General features: G+C 32.7%; 3 protein-coding genes across 3 annotated transcripts; all 3 read left to right on the forward strand.

Annotated features, from left to right (window-relative positions):
* On the forward strand, window positions 1-1655 carry LOC111397996 (zinc finger MYM-type protein 5-like). Its single transcript, XM_023024960.1, has 4 exons — window positions 1-26; window positions 113-164; window positions 351-355; window positions 776-1655. The coding sequence occupies exons 1-4, from the start codon at window positions 1-3 to the stop codon at window positions 1653-1655; spliced, it is 963 nt and encodes a 320-aa protein (XP_022880728.1).
* Window positions 1656-1830: 175 nt separating this feature from the next.
* On the forward strand, window positions 1831-3261 carry LOC111397997 (zinc finger MYM-type protein 1-like). Its single transcript, XM_023024961.1, has 3 exons — window positions 1831-2309; window positions 2461-2769; window positions 2943-3261. Exons 1-3 carry the CDS (start codon window positions 1831-1833, stop codon window positions 3259-3261), a joined length of 1107 nt encoding a protein of 368 aa, XP_022880729.1.
* A 6280-nt stretch (window positions 3262-9541) lies between these two features.
* On the forward strand, window positions 9542-16554 carry LOC111397232 (malate dehydrogenase, glyoxysomal). Its single transcript, XM_023024051.1, has 9 exons — window positions 9542-9836; window positions 10386-10601; window positions 12511-12825; window positions 13542-13631; window positions 13728-13811; window positions 15685-15720; window positions 15824-15913; window positions 16020-16114; window positions 16215-16554. Exons 1-9 carry the CDS (start codon window positions 9759-9761, stop codon window positions 16285-16287), a joined length of 1077 nt encoding a protein of 358 aa, XP_022879819.1. The 5' UTR covers window positions 9542-9758; the 3' UTR covers window positions 16288-16554.
* Window positions 16555-16575: the final 21 nt, after the last annotated feature.

Genomic DNA, 16575 nt, shown 5'->3' on the forward strand with positions numbered 1-16575 from the left:
ATGGAGAAACTTGGTAAAAATGTAAGGTTGAAATACATAGTTTCTAATATTCAGAATCAGAACTTAGAATAGAAAAAAGAACTCTAATAATCATTTTTTGTGCACTTCATAGGACATTGACTCCTGATAATAATTTGAGGCATATACAATTTAGTGCACTCCTGGTACGTAAGATTTGTAGTGTTTTCATTTTGGGGCTTGTTGCTTCTAAATGAAAATATTAGGAATACAAAAATATCAACTTAAAAAAGGAGAAATTATTAAAAGACAAGTAAACTGGCTCATGTTGGGAAATTCAGAGGGCAAACTGATGCAAGAATTACATAATCCTTAAATAATTTCATAAAAAGCAACCGTAAGGTATTTCATGGGAATGAGTCTTGGGAATGTGTTCTATTTTTATAATTCCTATTATATGGTTTTGATATGAGATCATGTATGCCTTTTATCATGTCCCTAAAACTTATTTTGTTACTTCCTTCTATCTAGCAAAAAACGAAATGTACAAGCTATGCTCGCTACTAAACATAAATTGCAAGTAGAATTTAACAAAAATGGAGAAGATATAATTATGTTATTTAGTTGATTTTCTTACCATCTTATGTCTTTTTTCTTTGAATTTAATTTGGATAAAATTGCTCTAATTATGTTTCATATTTTTTGAATAAAAGTGCTCTAATTATGTTCCATATCATCTTACAGCCGCATTGTCTACTTCAATCACCACTGCGACCGCCAATTTCTGAATCCTTTCATTTTGAGACTCATCAATCAGGTTTTATCGCTCTTTACTTGTTATTATGTCTACGAGAAAATTTAAATCTGGATGTGCCAAAAGAAAAAGGAAGGAAAAGATTGAAAAGTTGATTAAATCTCAAGAGGGAGCACTTGATAAGTTTTTTGGTAGTAGTAAACGAACACACAACGATGACATAGCTGCTGAAGAAGTGTTAAATGAGAATGACAACAATAATAATACAATTGATGAAGGACATTGTGTGATGAATGAAGAGGTATCTATTGACAAAGATAATGAACCATTTTCTCTTGACCTTGTTGACCCAGCAAATTGGGGAAATATGAATACAAATTTAAGAGATTTAATTGTAATGAAAGGTCCTGTAAGAGAAAATGATCTGACTTTTCCAAAAGATGGAGCAAATCGACACTTCTCATCTACACATTACGTTCGACAATTACCTAATGGAGAGAAATATGATAGAAAATGGTTGATATATTCAAAAAGTTTGGATAAAGTATTTTGCTTTTGTTGTAAGCTATTTAAGAATGATGGGATCAGAACCCAATTGGCACATGATGGAGTAAATGATTGGAAAAATGTTGGTGAAAAACTTAAAATGCATGAAGCAAGTTGTGACCACATCAATAACATGAATAAATGGATAGAAATGAAATTAAGATTTGAAAAGACTAAGACAATTGACAAAAGTGTGCAAGAACAAATCAATAGAGATAGAGAACATTGGAGACAAGTATTATTGAGAATAATATCTGTGGTGAAAACTCTTACTGAAAATAATTTAGCATTTCGTGGAGACAATGAGAAGATATATCAAGAAAATAATGGTATCTTTTTAAGCATAATTCAAATGATTGCTGAGTTCGACCCCGTAATGAAAGAGCATATTCGTTGAATAAAAAGTAAAGAGATTCATTATCATTATCTAGGACACAAAATTCAGAATGAGTTGATACTTATGCTAGCGGGCGAGATAAAAAAAAATAATCATTGAGAAACTCAAAATTTCTAAATACTTTTTTGTTATACTTGATTGCACTCTAGATACAAGTCACGAAGAACAAATGTCAATGATATTGAGGTGTGTAGATATTTCGACAAGTCCAGTGAAGATTGAAGAATTATTTTTAGGGTTTTTATTAGTTGATGATACATCAAGTAAGGAGCTTTTTGAGGAATTGGTGGATGCTTTGAATAATCTAGAACTTGATATTGATAATGTAAGGGGTCAAGGCTATGATAATGGTGCTAACATGAAAGGACAACATAAAGGAGTTCAAAGTAGACTATTACAACTAAATCCTAGAGCATTCTACATTCCTTGTGGATGTCATAGTCTTAGTCTTGCACTTTGTGATATGGCCACTTGTTGTTCAAAAGCTAAATCTTTCTTTGGGGTGATGCAACGTATATATACTCTATTTTCTTCATCTACTAAACGATGGAAAGTTTTCAAAAAGAATGTAACTGGTCTTACCATTAAGCCTTTGTCACAAACTCGTTGGGAAAGCCATATTGAAAGTGTTAGAGCGATAAGATTTCAAGCTCCGTAGATAAAAAAAAGCGTTACTTCAATTAGCAAATGTTGATGATCCTAAGACAAAAAGTGAGGCGGAGTGTTTGGCAACATATGAAATTGACAATTTTGAATTCTTACTTGGAATGATTATTTGGTATGAAGTGTTAAATAATGTTAACAGAGTAAGCAAACAATTGCAAGCAGAAGACTTGCATATTGATGTTGTTATAGACCATTTAAAAGGCCACATTTCATTTTTCAAAAGTTATAGAGAATCTGGTTTTGAATCGGCCATGGTTGATGCTAAAGAGATTGCAAGTGAATTAGAAATTGAACCGATATTTCGTGAAAAACGGGTTATACATAGAAAAAAACAGTTTGATGAGATTTCTTCTGAAGAAATAACACAAACAGCTGAAGAATCTTTTAAGATCAGTTATTTCATATATATAGTGGATCAAGCTCTATCATCACTTCAGAATAGATTTGAGTAATTTCAGAAATATGATGATATTTTTGGATTTTTGTTTGATTTGAAAAGACTTAAATCTATTGATGATGATGTTTTGAAGTGTTCTTGCATTAAACTTGAAAATTACTTGAAGCATAATACGATTTCTGATATTGATGGAATAAAATTATTTCTGAGTTGAAAGTTTTAAGGGAAGCGATATCTGCAAACATTTTTGGAGCAATTAATGTATTGGATTACATTAAGAAAATGAACTGTTGTTATGCAAATGCCTGGATTGCTTATAGAGTATTATTGACTATTCCTGTCACAGTTGCCTTTGCCGAAAAAAGTTTTTCAAAGTTGAAGTTGATTAAATCTTATCTTCGATCATCCATGTCACAAGAGCGATTGAATGGATTAGCTATGATTTCTATTGAAAAAAATATGTTAGACAAACTTGATGTTAGTAGTTTGATTACTAATTTTATATCTCAAAATGTGAGAAGGTTAAATCTTATGCTAGCCTAATCTTACGGGTTGTGAAAGAAGTTTTATTTTATTATTCTATCTTTCGAATTGTATGAAGTTTTCTTTCTAATATAAAAGTGTTAATTATTCGAATATTTACATATTGTTAGACTTGTAAAATAAATTTTGTGTTGAGGGGCCCCATAATAATTAAACGACCTAGGGCCTCTAAATTCTCAAGGCCGACCCTGCTTGTGGTATTTATGGGATTTTTGGGAAGGTCTCATGGAGTTATTGTAGGAGTTTGATTTTAAGATAACACACTAGTTTGATTTCGTGATTGAATTTTTGATGAATTATGAAACAATCCTTATTTTTCACTGAGAGAAATATTTTGAAATAAAAATGGGTGTTAGCTACCAAAGTGGCACACTCATTGTTATTTATTCGTTCTCTCTCTGAAACAAAATATATTAAATAATAATAATAATTGGCGACTTTTATATTCTCATCAAAATGGTTAATTCGATTGTTATTATTATTTGTTTATTTAAATTTCGCTTTTCACATATCAAAATTTGTTACCTAATTCATCTTTCAATCACTTATGAATTTTTGCCGTTTATTGATTAATGATTATAATTGTGGCATAATCATTGTTTTGTGATTGAAGTTTTTTTCGTGGGTTTTGAGACGATTTTTTTTTATCCCACTGAGAGAGAAATATTTTGAAATAAAAATGGGTGGTAGCTGCCAAAGTGGCACACTCATTATTAATTGTTCGATTTTTCTCTTAAACAAAATATACACTTTTTGCGCGGCAATTTTGATTTATTGCGTATGATATCTTGCCCAAAGGTGTTATCATATGTGACAAAAAAAAAATTGATTTATTGCATATAATTTCTTGCCCAAAGGTGTTATTATATGTGATAATTACTGGAATATGGCATACGGTGATTAACGGACTTATCTTGATCTAAAAATCTCCTTCGGCCCAAAGGTGTTGGTGGTTTCGAAAATCAATAAAATTCTGTTAACTAGCAATATTGTGTGTTTTAAGAGTACCTTATAGCATGTTGTATTGTCGGCCCAAAGGTGACTTTATGATGATGCACCAAGGCTTTTACCGTAATAAAATTCATATGCTTTTGATTTAATTACGGATTGTCCAATTGATAGCCCATATTAATATGTTGGAAATTTTATCATGCATTTGACTGCATGCATTATGTTTGGATGATATTAAAATACGATATTTTATGTTTCCACATTTAATAATGCCTCGTCTTTTTCCAATCAATTGTCTGCCATTGAAACCTTGACTAGAAATATTTATGTGAGATGGAAAAGAGATGTAGAAATAGCACTTGGTCTTTTGGGCTTGGATTTCGCGATGGAGAAAAAGCTTGTAAAACCCACAGATAAAAGCACTATTGAATATATAGGCGAGTATGAAAGGTGGAAAAGGGCAAACAAACCCTGTTTGAAAACTATTAAGCGCTCCATATTCGATTCCATTATGGGTGCCATCCCTGATATTGAAAATATCAAAAGTTTTATGGATGCCATATGAGAAAAATTTATTGAGTCTGATAAAGTCGAAACTAGAATTTGATGGATAAATTGATGAGCATGAGATATGATGGCACAAATGGTGTTAGGGAACACATTATGAAGATGATAAATATATCATCTGAGCTAAATGCTCTTAAAATCCCATCGGCCTTAGTTTGATTTGAGTCTTCATTTGAAGATGCGTCTTTGAATTCTTGGTGATTAGACTCCAGAGCTAGTATTTATGTTCTGAATTCCTTACAAGGGATCATAAGCAAACAGAGGTCAAGTGAGAATAAAGTAAGCTTAAACACTGGAAATAGAATTCAAGTGAATGTTGAATTCATAGGAGTGGTAAAGTTGTTTTTGGAGTCCGATTTTACCCATAATTTGGAAAATAGAGTTTTGTGCCGACAATGAGACGGAATTTAATTTCTATATCAAAACTTGATGCTTGAGTGTTTTACCTTTAATTTTGGTAATGTAAAGGTTGAGTTATTTTATGATTCCCATTTGATTGGAAAATAGATTTTTATGTGATGGATTATTCAAACTGTCTTTAGCTATTTTGGTGAAGTTTCTTATGTTACTAATGTATCAAAGAAAAGGACTTTAATCTGTGAACCGTCCTCTATGCTATCACATAAGCGTTTGAGTCATATTTCTAAGGATAGAATGGAATTTTGTTTGATAAAAGTTGAGTTTCTTCCCTCTTTAGACTTCTCTTATTTTAACACTTGTGTGGATTATATAAGAGGAAAATTAACTAAGTTTACAAGGAAAGGTTCAACTAAGAGTAATGAAATTTTTGGACATGATACATACGGACATTAGTGAACCTTTGACATCTACCATATGTGGGAATAGATATTTCATAACCTTTATTGATGATCTCTCCCGATATGTATATGTTTACCTGATCAATGATAAATCTCATGAACTTGAGAAATTCAAGAGTTTCAAACTATAATTAGAGAAAAAAAACATTGAAAAAGCATTAAAGTTGTAAGATCTGATCGAGGTGGTGAATATTATAGTAGATATGATGAGTCCATTACTGCAGAATTTCTGGAGAATAATTCTGGAAATAGTGGGAGATCTATGAAAATTTTGTTGAACCAAATCAAGTTGTCATTCTAGTTCCTGTTATACAGGGAAAAGTTTACTCTCAGCCAGGTGAAGTTGTTAATGAAGAACCAAGAAACCAAGAGGAATTTCCAATTCTTCAACAATGGTTTAGACAATATTTGAGCACAAATTAGGAGATCATAAAGGAAAAGGAGATATGCATTGCTCAATAATTACATTGGAAAATGATTTACATATTGGGCATATTATTGATTCTATAACTTATAATCAAACATTGATAAGTTCTGAGGCAGATGAAAAGGATTATATGGAAAGAGAATAAAGTTTGGGAACTTGTCGAATTTCCTCCATATGCTAAAGTTATAGACGATAAGTGAATTTTCAAAAGTAAATTAGAATCAAAACAAAATGTTGAACGAAAGAAGGCAAAATTGGGTGTAAAAGGTTTCACTCAGTGATAAGGCATTGATTATGTTGAAACATTCTTACATGTCTCGTTCAAAGATTCTTTTCGAATTATTAAGGCACTTGTAGTACACTATAGTTTGGAGTTTCGTCAAATGGAGGTTAGGACAACATTTTTTTTGAATGGAGATTTTTCTGAAATAGTCTACATGAAACAATCTGAAGGTTTTGTTGTAAAAGGAAAAGAACATTTGGTATGCAAATTAAATAAATCATCATATAGCCTCAAGCAAGCATCTAGATAGTATTCTCTGAAGTTTGACGAGGTTGTGACCTCTCTTGGTTTTGTTGAAAATAGTATTGATCAATGTATCTATCTCAAAACCAGTGGGAGAAATTTTATTTTTCCTGTCTTATATGTCGATGACATCTTGCTTGCTAGCAGTAACTTGGGATTACTTCATGAGACTAAGAAAATGTTATCTGCTAATTTTAAGATGAAAGATCTTGGAGATGCTTCTTATGTGCTTGGCATTGAAATACATCATGATAGAAATCGTGACTTGCTGGGACTTTCTTAAAAGACTTATATACTATATGTTCTAGAAGTATTCAATATAGAAAATTGTGCACCTGTTAATGTATATATCATAAAAGGTGATAAGTTTAACAAAACTAAATGTCCAAGGAATGAGCTAAAAAGGGAATCTATGAAAACGATTCCATATGCTAGTGCTGTGGAATTTGATGTATGCTCAAATTTGCAGTAGACGTGTTATTGCATACGTAGTAAGTATCCTTAGTAGGTTTTAGTCGAATCCAGGACAAGAGCATTGAAAAACAGCAAAGAAAATTATGAGATACTTAAAGAAAATTGAATGCTGTATGCTAACATTCCAGCATCCAAATCATCTTGAGGTGGTAGGATATTCAGATTTTGATTTTACTGGATGTCAAGATGATTTGAAATCAACCTCATGTTGTATTTTCACATTAGCTGATGGTGATATCTCTTGGAGAAGTGCTAAACAGATTCTAGTGGCATCTAGTACTATGCAACCTGAATTTGTGGCATGTTATGAAGTCACAATCCAAGCTGTTTGGTTAAGAAACATCATCTCTGATTTAAAAGTTGTTGATTCCATCTCAAGACCAATCACTATCTACTGTGATAACAGTGCAGTAGGGTTCTTTTCAAAGAATAATAAAGTGCTAATTGGTTAAAATATATTGACATCAAATATTTGATGGTTAGAGACAAAGTCAAGTAAGGGCAGACGAAAATAAAATATATCAATACAGAGGAAATGATTGCAGATCTTTTAACTAAAGGATTCGCTCCAAAAGTCTTTAAGGCATATGTTACTAATATGGGCATTGTGGAAATATTTGATCTTTTGGATAGTGGGAGTTATTTATGAACTATGTTTCGGGTTTGATCTCTGCATGAGATACGTATACTACCCATATATTTTCGGGTACAGCCTCTTCTGATAATAAAATATTTTCTCCTATCCATAAATTATTTTGAGCATACATTTTGACTTTTGTCTTTTATTATGATATTATTGTAATCTCGAGATATAATGGATAAAGACATAAGATGAGTCTCTTTTGGAGACATATGGCTTCATTTTGATTTGAAGCATTATGAGGACCGATATGAATTAGCACAGTTCTTGATCACATTTTGGTGCTAAGTTCATACAACATACTACCACATTGGTTGGAGGATGGGGATCCATGTCGATAAGGATGTTAACATTTGTAATTGTGGAATGGTCTTACATCGCTTAATTGGTGTATTGACTTCCATGTTCGGTGTTAATATTCTTATTGGATCGGATCATGTTACGTAAGGTGTTATATTGGAGCTATACTTTTGTGGCCACCTATGTTGTCTAGCCCTGGTGTTAAAACTTTTGTTTTAATAATCGAATGTTTGCCCAAGTGGGAGAATGTTGGAATTATTCCATATGTGGGTTTCACATTCGATTGTGAATTTTACGGGTTAGACATATAGCTCATTGTGTTTTGTTATTGGGCCAAATTAATTATGTGATCAATTGGGCCTTTACACCTTACGGGTTGAAATTAAATAATGTGGTAATTTTAAGTATGTGGGCCGGAATAAAAACCCTAATAAGGGCCTGTTGAGTCTTAATGGGAGACCTATTTGATTCCTATATAAAGGCTAGGTCCCTTCTCCTCTTCATATCGTTTAAGTTTGTCCCATTGATAGCTTTCAATTTTGTGAGGAGCAAGGAGGGGAAGATCCAGCCTCTATTATATATTACATCCATAATTCATATTGATTGCTTCCGCAGGTACGTATTTAATTCATTGGTTTATTAAAGTTGTGATTCCAATTCTTAACATGCCAAATTCAAACTGATAATGATGGGATGGCTTATTTGAGAAAGGAAGTTGTAGTTGGTGATGGTTTGTATAGTTTTGACTTTTATGGTTCTACTTGTTTAGATTGTTTTGTCCCTATGGTGTTATTTAAAAAAAAAAAAAGGATAAATATAGATAGTTAAAAAAAATGTTCATATAATAATATTTGTGGTAAAAATAAATAAATAAATTATTTTATGGGAAAAAGATGGCTTAGAAATACGAGTGGACGCAACCCGGTTCCAAGGAGAACTAAATTAATCAATGGAAATTTTAAAAATGGAACCATTGGTTCCATAGCTAAACCGGTCAAATTTTTTACATTAAAAATGTCAAAATAAAATGTTTACTACTAAAAATCTAAAGATACTACCAACGTAATACTTTTAATAAAATATAGGAGAACCGAACATAATATTCAAAGATTAAAAGAAAACTAAATATACAAATTTAAAAACAATATTCAAATAATATGAATTACTATCATCAAGCAATCATCAACTTATATAAACTGAAAGCAAAATAAAAAATTCGCATATTAGAAATGAAATTATATGTTGTAAGTAAATTTATTTATGTATAAATTTACTCAATATTCTAATTTGACATGAGAATCAATTAATCAAAGAATTATAAGAAGAGAGAATAAAAAAAATCAAGAGAATAAGGAAAGCGTTGGAGTCTAAAATAAAGAAGGAATCCGATAATTTTCAATAAAAGTGATTAGAAATTGAGTCATATATTTTATCAAAAAAATAAAAAATCCTATGAGATTCGTTCGGTTCCTACGGTTCTCATATATCGGAATCAATTGGCTCTTAATAATTTGTCCCAAAATTAAATCGTTTTTTAGAAGATACAAAATGGAACCGACCAATTATAAATTGTTCAGAGAAGAAATGTCCACTCCTACCGGGAAATGTGCAAAGGATAAGTCATCATCGAAACAAATTCAACTGCACTCATCTCAACTAGCTCTTGCGTCATTTTTCGTTCTATTTATTCTCGAACCCAACATCGAAATTCAACAAAGCCAATTCTTGACACAGATTTAGAAATTCGCCTATATTGTTTTCTCAGTAGCAAAATCGATTATCTAAAGTTAAAAAATGCAGGCAATTGCAGATGTTAATCAACGGATTGCTAGATTATTAGCTCATCTCAACCCCTCCATGAATAATCTGCAGGTGCTTTCTAATTTCCCACTTATTGTTCCTTTTTTCTGGTCAATTTATTTTGTTTGATTTCTAACTGGGATAATCAACTCTCAACGGCATTTGACTTCAATTTGATATTATTGAGTAGTTTCTAAAATTCTGAAGGTTTTTCGTTTTTCATTGTAGTTTTGTTTGGGGTTAAAACAACAGGGGTCAGAAATACTGGCAAAATTTCAGTATTCGCCGTTAAATTCTCTTCTCTTTCCCACAATTTGTTACAAATGAGAATTCACCAATTTTAATGAAGTGTAATCTAAATGATCAACTTGAAACAAATGAAATTTGATGATCAAGACAATTTTTTTACTGAAAATTTAGCGATCACTGGTTCTCATAAGCAACTTGGGGATTAAAAAAAGTGATCATGCTCATTCTAATTAGAGAGTGTCTTGAACGATCCTTGTGTATTTTCAATAGTTTGTTTGCTTGAATTTGGAAAAAGCTTGTGCTTTTCTTTGATCATTTTATTAATTAGAACAAACTGTTTTTGTTGTGGGTTTATGAAATGTGGGCTTAAAGACAGAGGGGAGTTCGAATTTTAGACAGGAAAACTGCAGGGCAAAAGGGGGATCACCAGGATTCAAGGTGGCAATATTGGGTGCAGCAGGAGGCATAGGCCAGCCTTTAGCAATGCTTATGAAGATGAATCCATTGGTTTCTGTGCTACATCTTTATGATGTAATAAACACTCCAGGGGTGACTGCAGATATCAGCCACATGGACACTGGTGCCGTGGTAATTCATTTTTTATCATTCTTAATTTCAATACATTAACTGATATTCTATTAATTGTCCGTTTATTCAGTATCATTTGTATCACAGCTTTCCGTTAACATGGAATCTTCAATTGATTCTATAGAAAGAGAAGTTGTGATTAGAGTAGATGTTTGTTCATTTATCTCCAGTATTTCATTTTTTCTCTCTATTTTTTAAGGGGATAGATGTGCTGGTTTGGATATGGAAATAACCTTTCTTTTCCATCTTTTGTTGTACATTGAAATACTGGTGGTATATCTTGTTTAGAGGAACTATGTCTGGACATATGATGTTTAGGGCTGTTTTTTGATCCTAAGTTCTAGAAAAATGTGAAAGGAAAAGGAAGGAGGAAAGAACTAATTTTTTTTTCCCTTTAAAATTAAAATTAATTAACTTCCATGTACTTTGTTGAATAGCACTAGAAAGCAATGAACATGAACCTACAAATTTTAAAATTTCCCGCTTATGTCAGAACATCAATCCCAAGTGTGTTCCTACAGCTCCAGTGGCAACTTGACTTGGATAGTTGCTGATGATGTTGAAGAGAATAAATGTGTCCTTGTGAAAGAGTCAAAGAAGCAAAGGATTTAATCCAATAATCCTTCTGAGTATTTTAGAATTTCCTCGGTGCATTGCCTGATTATAATCTTTCAAGGGCTTACACACAATTTCTTCCTTTTGAAGCTTTTCTTCTTTCATCATCAGTTATTTCCAACGTGATTGTTCTTACTATTATTCCGCTATCCATGATTTAAGGATTTCAAATTTCAAATATTGTATGAGCTTCTGTCCTTCTGATCTCAGTGACCTTAGCTTGATTGTATTTCTTGGACGTCCTTTCTTTTAATAATGTTATCTTCATAAATACCTTGTTCTACTACGATATTGTCACCAGCTAGTGTCATTAGGTCTTGTATGATATTCTGAGCATCTGTATGTTTCCGGAATTAGTTGCACATATTTCCAGCATATTATATTTGACATTCAAGGCCATTTAGATGTATGCTACCCTCTATGGCTTCTGATTCCCTTGCATACTGGTATTTGATGTTTGTGTTCAGCTTGATCTGCCCTATTCATCTTCTGGACATCACCGCGTCAGCAATCTGAAAGTGTATTCTTCGTGTGGTTCCACATGTCAAAGTGTATTCTTGTTGTGCTGCCTTTGACCATCTAAGTTTCGAACATCTATTTCTCCTTGTTCTTAGGCTTTAACTCTTATTGAAACACTTGTTCTCAGTTGTCTAGTTATGAAAGTATGTCTATATCGGGACATCTGTTTCAAATCTGAAGTTGCAGTCTCAATGTTGATGACTAATATAAAGGTGCTCGCATGACTTAGTATTCTTCCACAACTCTAGACAAACTTATCAGTAAGAAGATTTACTTGTTTGTAATCATCAAAATCCAAGGGATTGAAAAAATCTAAGTCCAATTTCAAATCTAACATATTTCTTTTAACTTTCTTGCATGAGATCTCAAAACTTAAGCTTTCAAAGGGACCACTTGACCATAGTTCCAATTATTAAAGGGGATTGTTTGAAATAAGTATCAATGCTGTGAGTAGTGTGTTGACGTACATATATTTTTGATATATCCCCTAAATGTCACCAAAAAAGTAAGAGTTGAGAAAGAAGTACACATGGATGCTAAAACTTGTATGGAGTGGATTATAATTAGGAGAAAAACAATTGATTGATTTGGCTCCAGTTAGTAGAATCACTGGCAAGAAAGTAAAACCTACTCAGCAGGAATACATTTCCCTTCTTCTCCCACAGGTTTCTTTAGTCAGAAGTAAAAAATTAAGTCATATTGATACCTATCTATACAATTGATAAATAGGTCATAAAATTGGCTCGCAAATTTATCTATATATTTGGATGTCCAGGTACGTGGTTTTCTGGGCCAGCAGCAATTGGAGGTTGCACTTACTGGCATGGACCTTGTAATCATTCCTGCTGGCGTGCCCAGGAAACCTGGGATGACAAGAGACGATCTTTTCAACATCAATGCAGGAATAGTAAGGACCCTATGTGAAGGAATTTCAAAGTGCTGTCCAAAGGCCATTGTTAACCTAATTAGTAATCCTGTGAACTCCACAGTGCCAATTGCGGCTGAGGTATTCAAAAAGGCTGGCACCTATGATCCAAGACGACTTTTGGGAGTCACGATGCTTGATGTTGTCAGAGCTAATACTTTTGTGGTAAGATTTGTTTAATTTAGCGTTTTGATCTATGTCAATTTTAATTTTAATTTAGTAAATGTGTCTTTAACCTTGTGCAAGTGTGTTTCAGCTATTTATGTCCATACAATTCCTTGATTTATCGTCCTTTTTGAGGGTTATTATTGTATTGACTTGCAAGTTTTTCTTTTTATTTTTGTATTTTGCTCACACAAACACAAAAAAAAGTTCCAAGCTTGAAAAAAATATTTTGATGAATACAAAAAAAATAGGCATAGAATAAAATGTTTTGGTAGTATACCATCCATTTATGAATTGGCTGCTAAAACTTTCTGCTAGCATTACATAATACAGGGTAGTCTAGTTGAAATATATTTTATGGTCAAGTGCCTTTTTTAATTGTTTCTTCACTCTTCTATCATATCAATGGAACATAAAATCTTGTTTGACTGTTTATATCTATAACTTATTCCTGACCCACCGACTCTACCACCGGGTTTGTCATCCTCTTCTTTCCTTTTTCTTCTACCATAAACTTAGCTTGATAGACATGGACACTTCATGACTGAATAAATTTAGTAACACTTTTAAAGTATATATGCATTTAGGCATCACCTAATGAAGTTATAATCAACAATGTGATTGGGACCCATACACCTTTTTTTTTTAATCACTTTCTATACCTTATTGTCTAGATTCATATCCTGACATTTGCTCCATCCCATAATTGTCTGTAGGCTGAAGTTTTGGGGCTTGATCCTAGGGACGTTGATGTTCCTGTTGTAGGAGGCCATGCTGGTGTTACTATTTTACCTCTGCTCTCCCAGGTCAAGATAACATGTTTGCACAATAAGTATACATATCATTTCTTGTCATTAAAATCCACAGTAACTTTCTGAAAGAAATTGTCTCGACTGATGCAGGTTAAACCTCCATGTTCTTTCACCCAAGAAGAAACTGAGTACCTGACTTCTCGTATTCAGAATGGTGGAACCGAAGTTGTTGAGGTGGGAGGTATTCTTATATGTAATAATCTTAACAAGTTTATATTTCTTATTTATTTTTTTATGTGGACTCAACAAAGCATTACTACAGGACTGTCAGCCTCGAGGGCTTTTATCTCTGTGAGGCAAGGCATGAGCTTCGAAACAAATTAATTTTAATTTAAAAGAATCTAGAATATAAAAGCATGCTTATATTAAACCACAAACCATATTGAATCTATAATAAAAAAAAATTACAAAATTAAAAGGTTAACTTTAAACAAGCATAAAATAGAGATAAGTTGCAAACAATAAGTTCTCAAATTAGTGGTTTGACAATATAATTGTAATCTACTACTTTTAAGTGGAAACAACTTAGTAAGTCTCAATTTCATCGCTGCTAACAGGATTTTTTCACTACTAATAGGACTATAGGACCTTTAGGATAATCATCAATGCATTCTTTTCCTAGTCTGCATTTCTTCTAATTATTTATCATCATCCTCCACTTGCATCTGTGCTCTCTCCTTGCCCTTCCTTTTCATGCAAAGGAAGGAACAAATAAAATAAAAGACCCACAATACATTCTAGGCTCTTAGGAAAACTTTCAAAAGGCAGGGCAAACTAGCATACACCTTCGCTGCATTCTGGCTTAGTCTTGAGGGGTAAGCTTCAGTAAGGTGAGGCGTAAGCCTCAAAATTGGAACTCTAAGGCCTAAGAAACCTCATATGAGAGTAGCCTCAAGCAGAAGCCTCAAATGGCTTTTCAAAACAATGAACAAAAGTTGCAACTAATAAATCAGTAACAATCTTCCCAACTCTGAAGAAAAACCAATGTTTATGAAGATAATTAATAATTGAAGGACAAAATTTCACCAAGTTAACCATTACCAAATTATTGTACGTTCTGTCCTCTCTTTTTTTCTACCTTGTCTTCTCAATTTTGGAAAAGAAAGAAATTAGAAATATGAATTATGTAAGGATTAGAAATACATGGGTGTATATGAGCCTTTTTCTTCGTCATCTTCCTGGAATCACTGGTGACTTATAAGGGTATCCTGCATCTTGCTTTGATGTGGATTTAGTCAAATGTAATGTTGGGAAAAATGAAAATGTGAGACAAACTTGTTTGGGGTGGCTAGAGGGAGAAAAACAGTGACTAGACCCACTGACTTTTTAATTTAATAATAATTCTTCCCAATGTTGATACTAGGATGATTATTGTGTAGTCAGTGTTTATTTCAGATTTACAAGCATGGTACTTTAGAAATGCTGCAAATTAATTTGGTGATGAAAACTAAAGATGTGCTTATGAGGCTATAAGACAATAAAAACTTGCCTCCTAAGTATCTGTATCTACTCAGTGATTCAGGTTACTAACAGGTTCCCATTTTCAAACATGTAGAACATGTACATATTGTCTTAATTTTTGCCTTAGGTTAATTTAAGCATCACCCCCCTCATTCCAACTATCTGCTTGCTCTTTAGGTACATTTACTTCTCTTTTTGCTTCAAATTGATATTTACTAGGCGTTTGAATTTATTACTTTACGTTATAATAGTCTGTGTCAATATCATCGAAATAGAAATGCAATAAAATGTGATATAGTCGTAGGTTCATGAAGTACTGTGTTAGTGTGTTATATGCTGTAGAAACATCTGCATTACCTAATTTACCTGAAGAAAAAGTATTTGGGATGAAAACTAAATTTTAGCATTTTGTTTGACCTTCAAAAGTTCAAAACTTTGGAGAATTGTTCTTACAACATGAAGAACTTGATAAGTGGTATTCACTGCTATTCATCTTCTTTTGACTAGATATATAGAGTGTTGGCTAAATTCCAGGCTTCACTTCTACATATAAGTGATTATTGATTGCAATTACTGTCTATTGCAGGCAAAAGCAGGTGCGGGATCTGCAACACTTTCGATGGTATATTTTTTATTTTGTTTGTTTCCTTAACTGCCAAAGAATGTTTGGTTTTAATCTTGAAAAGCTGGCTAACTTTATTGGGAAACATGCATTAACATTACAGGCATATGCAGCTGTCAAATTTGCGGATGCATGCTTGCGTGCCTTGAGAGGAGATGCTAGTGTCGTTCAATGTGCTTTTGTTTCTTCTCAGGCATGTTACTGCATATATTATCTTTAGGATCTTTATTTAACGTATCAATTAAACATCCATTATATTTACTGGTGTTCATAAATATCTAAGAAGATTTCAGTTTCAGGTTACTGAACTTCCTTTCTTTGCTTCAAGAGTACGTCTTGGTCGAAATGGTGTTGAAGAGATATACCCACTTGGTCCTCTAAACGAATATGAGAGGTATGCCGAAAACTGGTTAAAATCCTTTGCTATCGATTGCGAATCTTTTGGTTAAATTTAAGAGGAATATAATAATTTTTCCATGATTTTGTTTTGACAGAGTTGGGTTGGAGAAGGCAAAGAAAGAGTTGGGTGGAAGCATTGAGAAAGGGGTTTCCTTTGTAAGAAAATAAAATGGCAACCGGAAGATTTCTGTCTGCATAGTTTTCCTTGAATAAAGGAGGAGTTGCTGGTGTACCAAAATGGAGATGGCATTGAATTTTTGACACACTGAAAACTGAGATGATGGCCAAGCGAGAATAAAGAGAATTTTTTTATGGTTTGATAGAAACATCCGTAGACTATGGCTATGACATCCTCAAAAATATGCCATTTTGACTACTATATTTGTCTATCTGGGAGGACTTCTGTTTTCGTTTATGAACTTTTTCAAGAAGTAACTTTAAACAAGCTTTTAAATT

The sequence above is a fragment of the Olea europaea genome, chromosome 7, assembly GCF_002742605.1.
Source record: "Olea europaea var. sylvestris chromosome 7, O_europaea_v1, whole genome shotgun sequence".
Taxonomy (NCBI): Eukaryota; Viridiplantae; Streptophyta; class Magnoliopsida; order Lamiales; family Oleaceae; genus Olea; species Olea europaea.

Coding starts and splice junctions, on each gene's coding strand:
- LOC111397996 (XM_023024960.1), top strand. CDS start 1: ATGGAGAAACTTGGTAAAAATGTAAG. Junction 27..112: donor AAACTTGGTAAAAATGTAAG/GTTGAAATACAT, acceptor TGCACTTCATAG/GACATTGACTCCTGATAATA.
- LOC111397997 (XM_023024961.1), top strand. CDS start 1,831: ATGATATTGAGGTGTGTAGATATTTCGACAAGTCCAGTGAAGATTGAA. Junction 2,310..2,460: donor GCGATAAGATTTCAAGCTCC/GTAGATAAAAAA, acceptor TAATGTTAACAG/AGTAAGCAAACAATTGCAAG. Junction 2,770..2,942: donor TCACTTCAGAATAGATTTGA/GTAATTTCAGAA, acceptor GAAAGTTTTAAG/GGAAGCGATATCTGCAAACA.
- LOC111397232 (XM_023024051.1), top strand. CDS start 9,759: ATGCAGGCAATTGCAGATGTTAATCAACGGATTGCTAGATTATTAGCT. Junction 10,602..12,510: donor ACATGGACACTGGTGCCGTG/GTAATTCATTTT, acceptor TTGGATGTCCAG/GTACGTGGTTTTCTGGGCCA. Junction 15,914..16,019: donor GTGCTTTTGTTTCTTCTCAG/GCATGTTACTGC, acceptor TTTCAGTTTCAG/GTTACTGAACTTCCTTTCTT.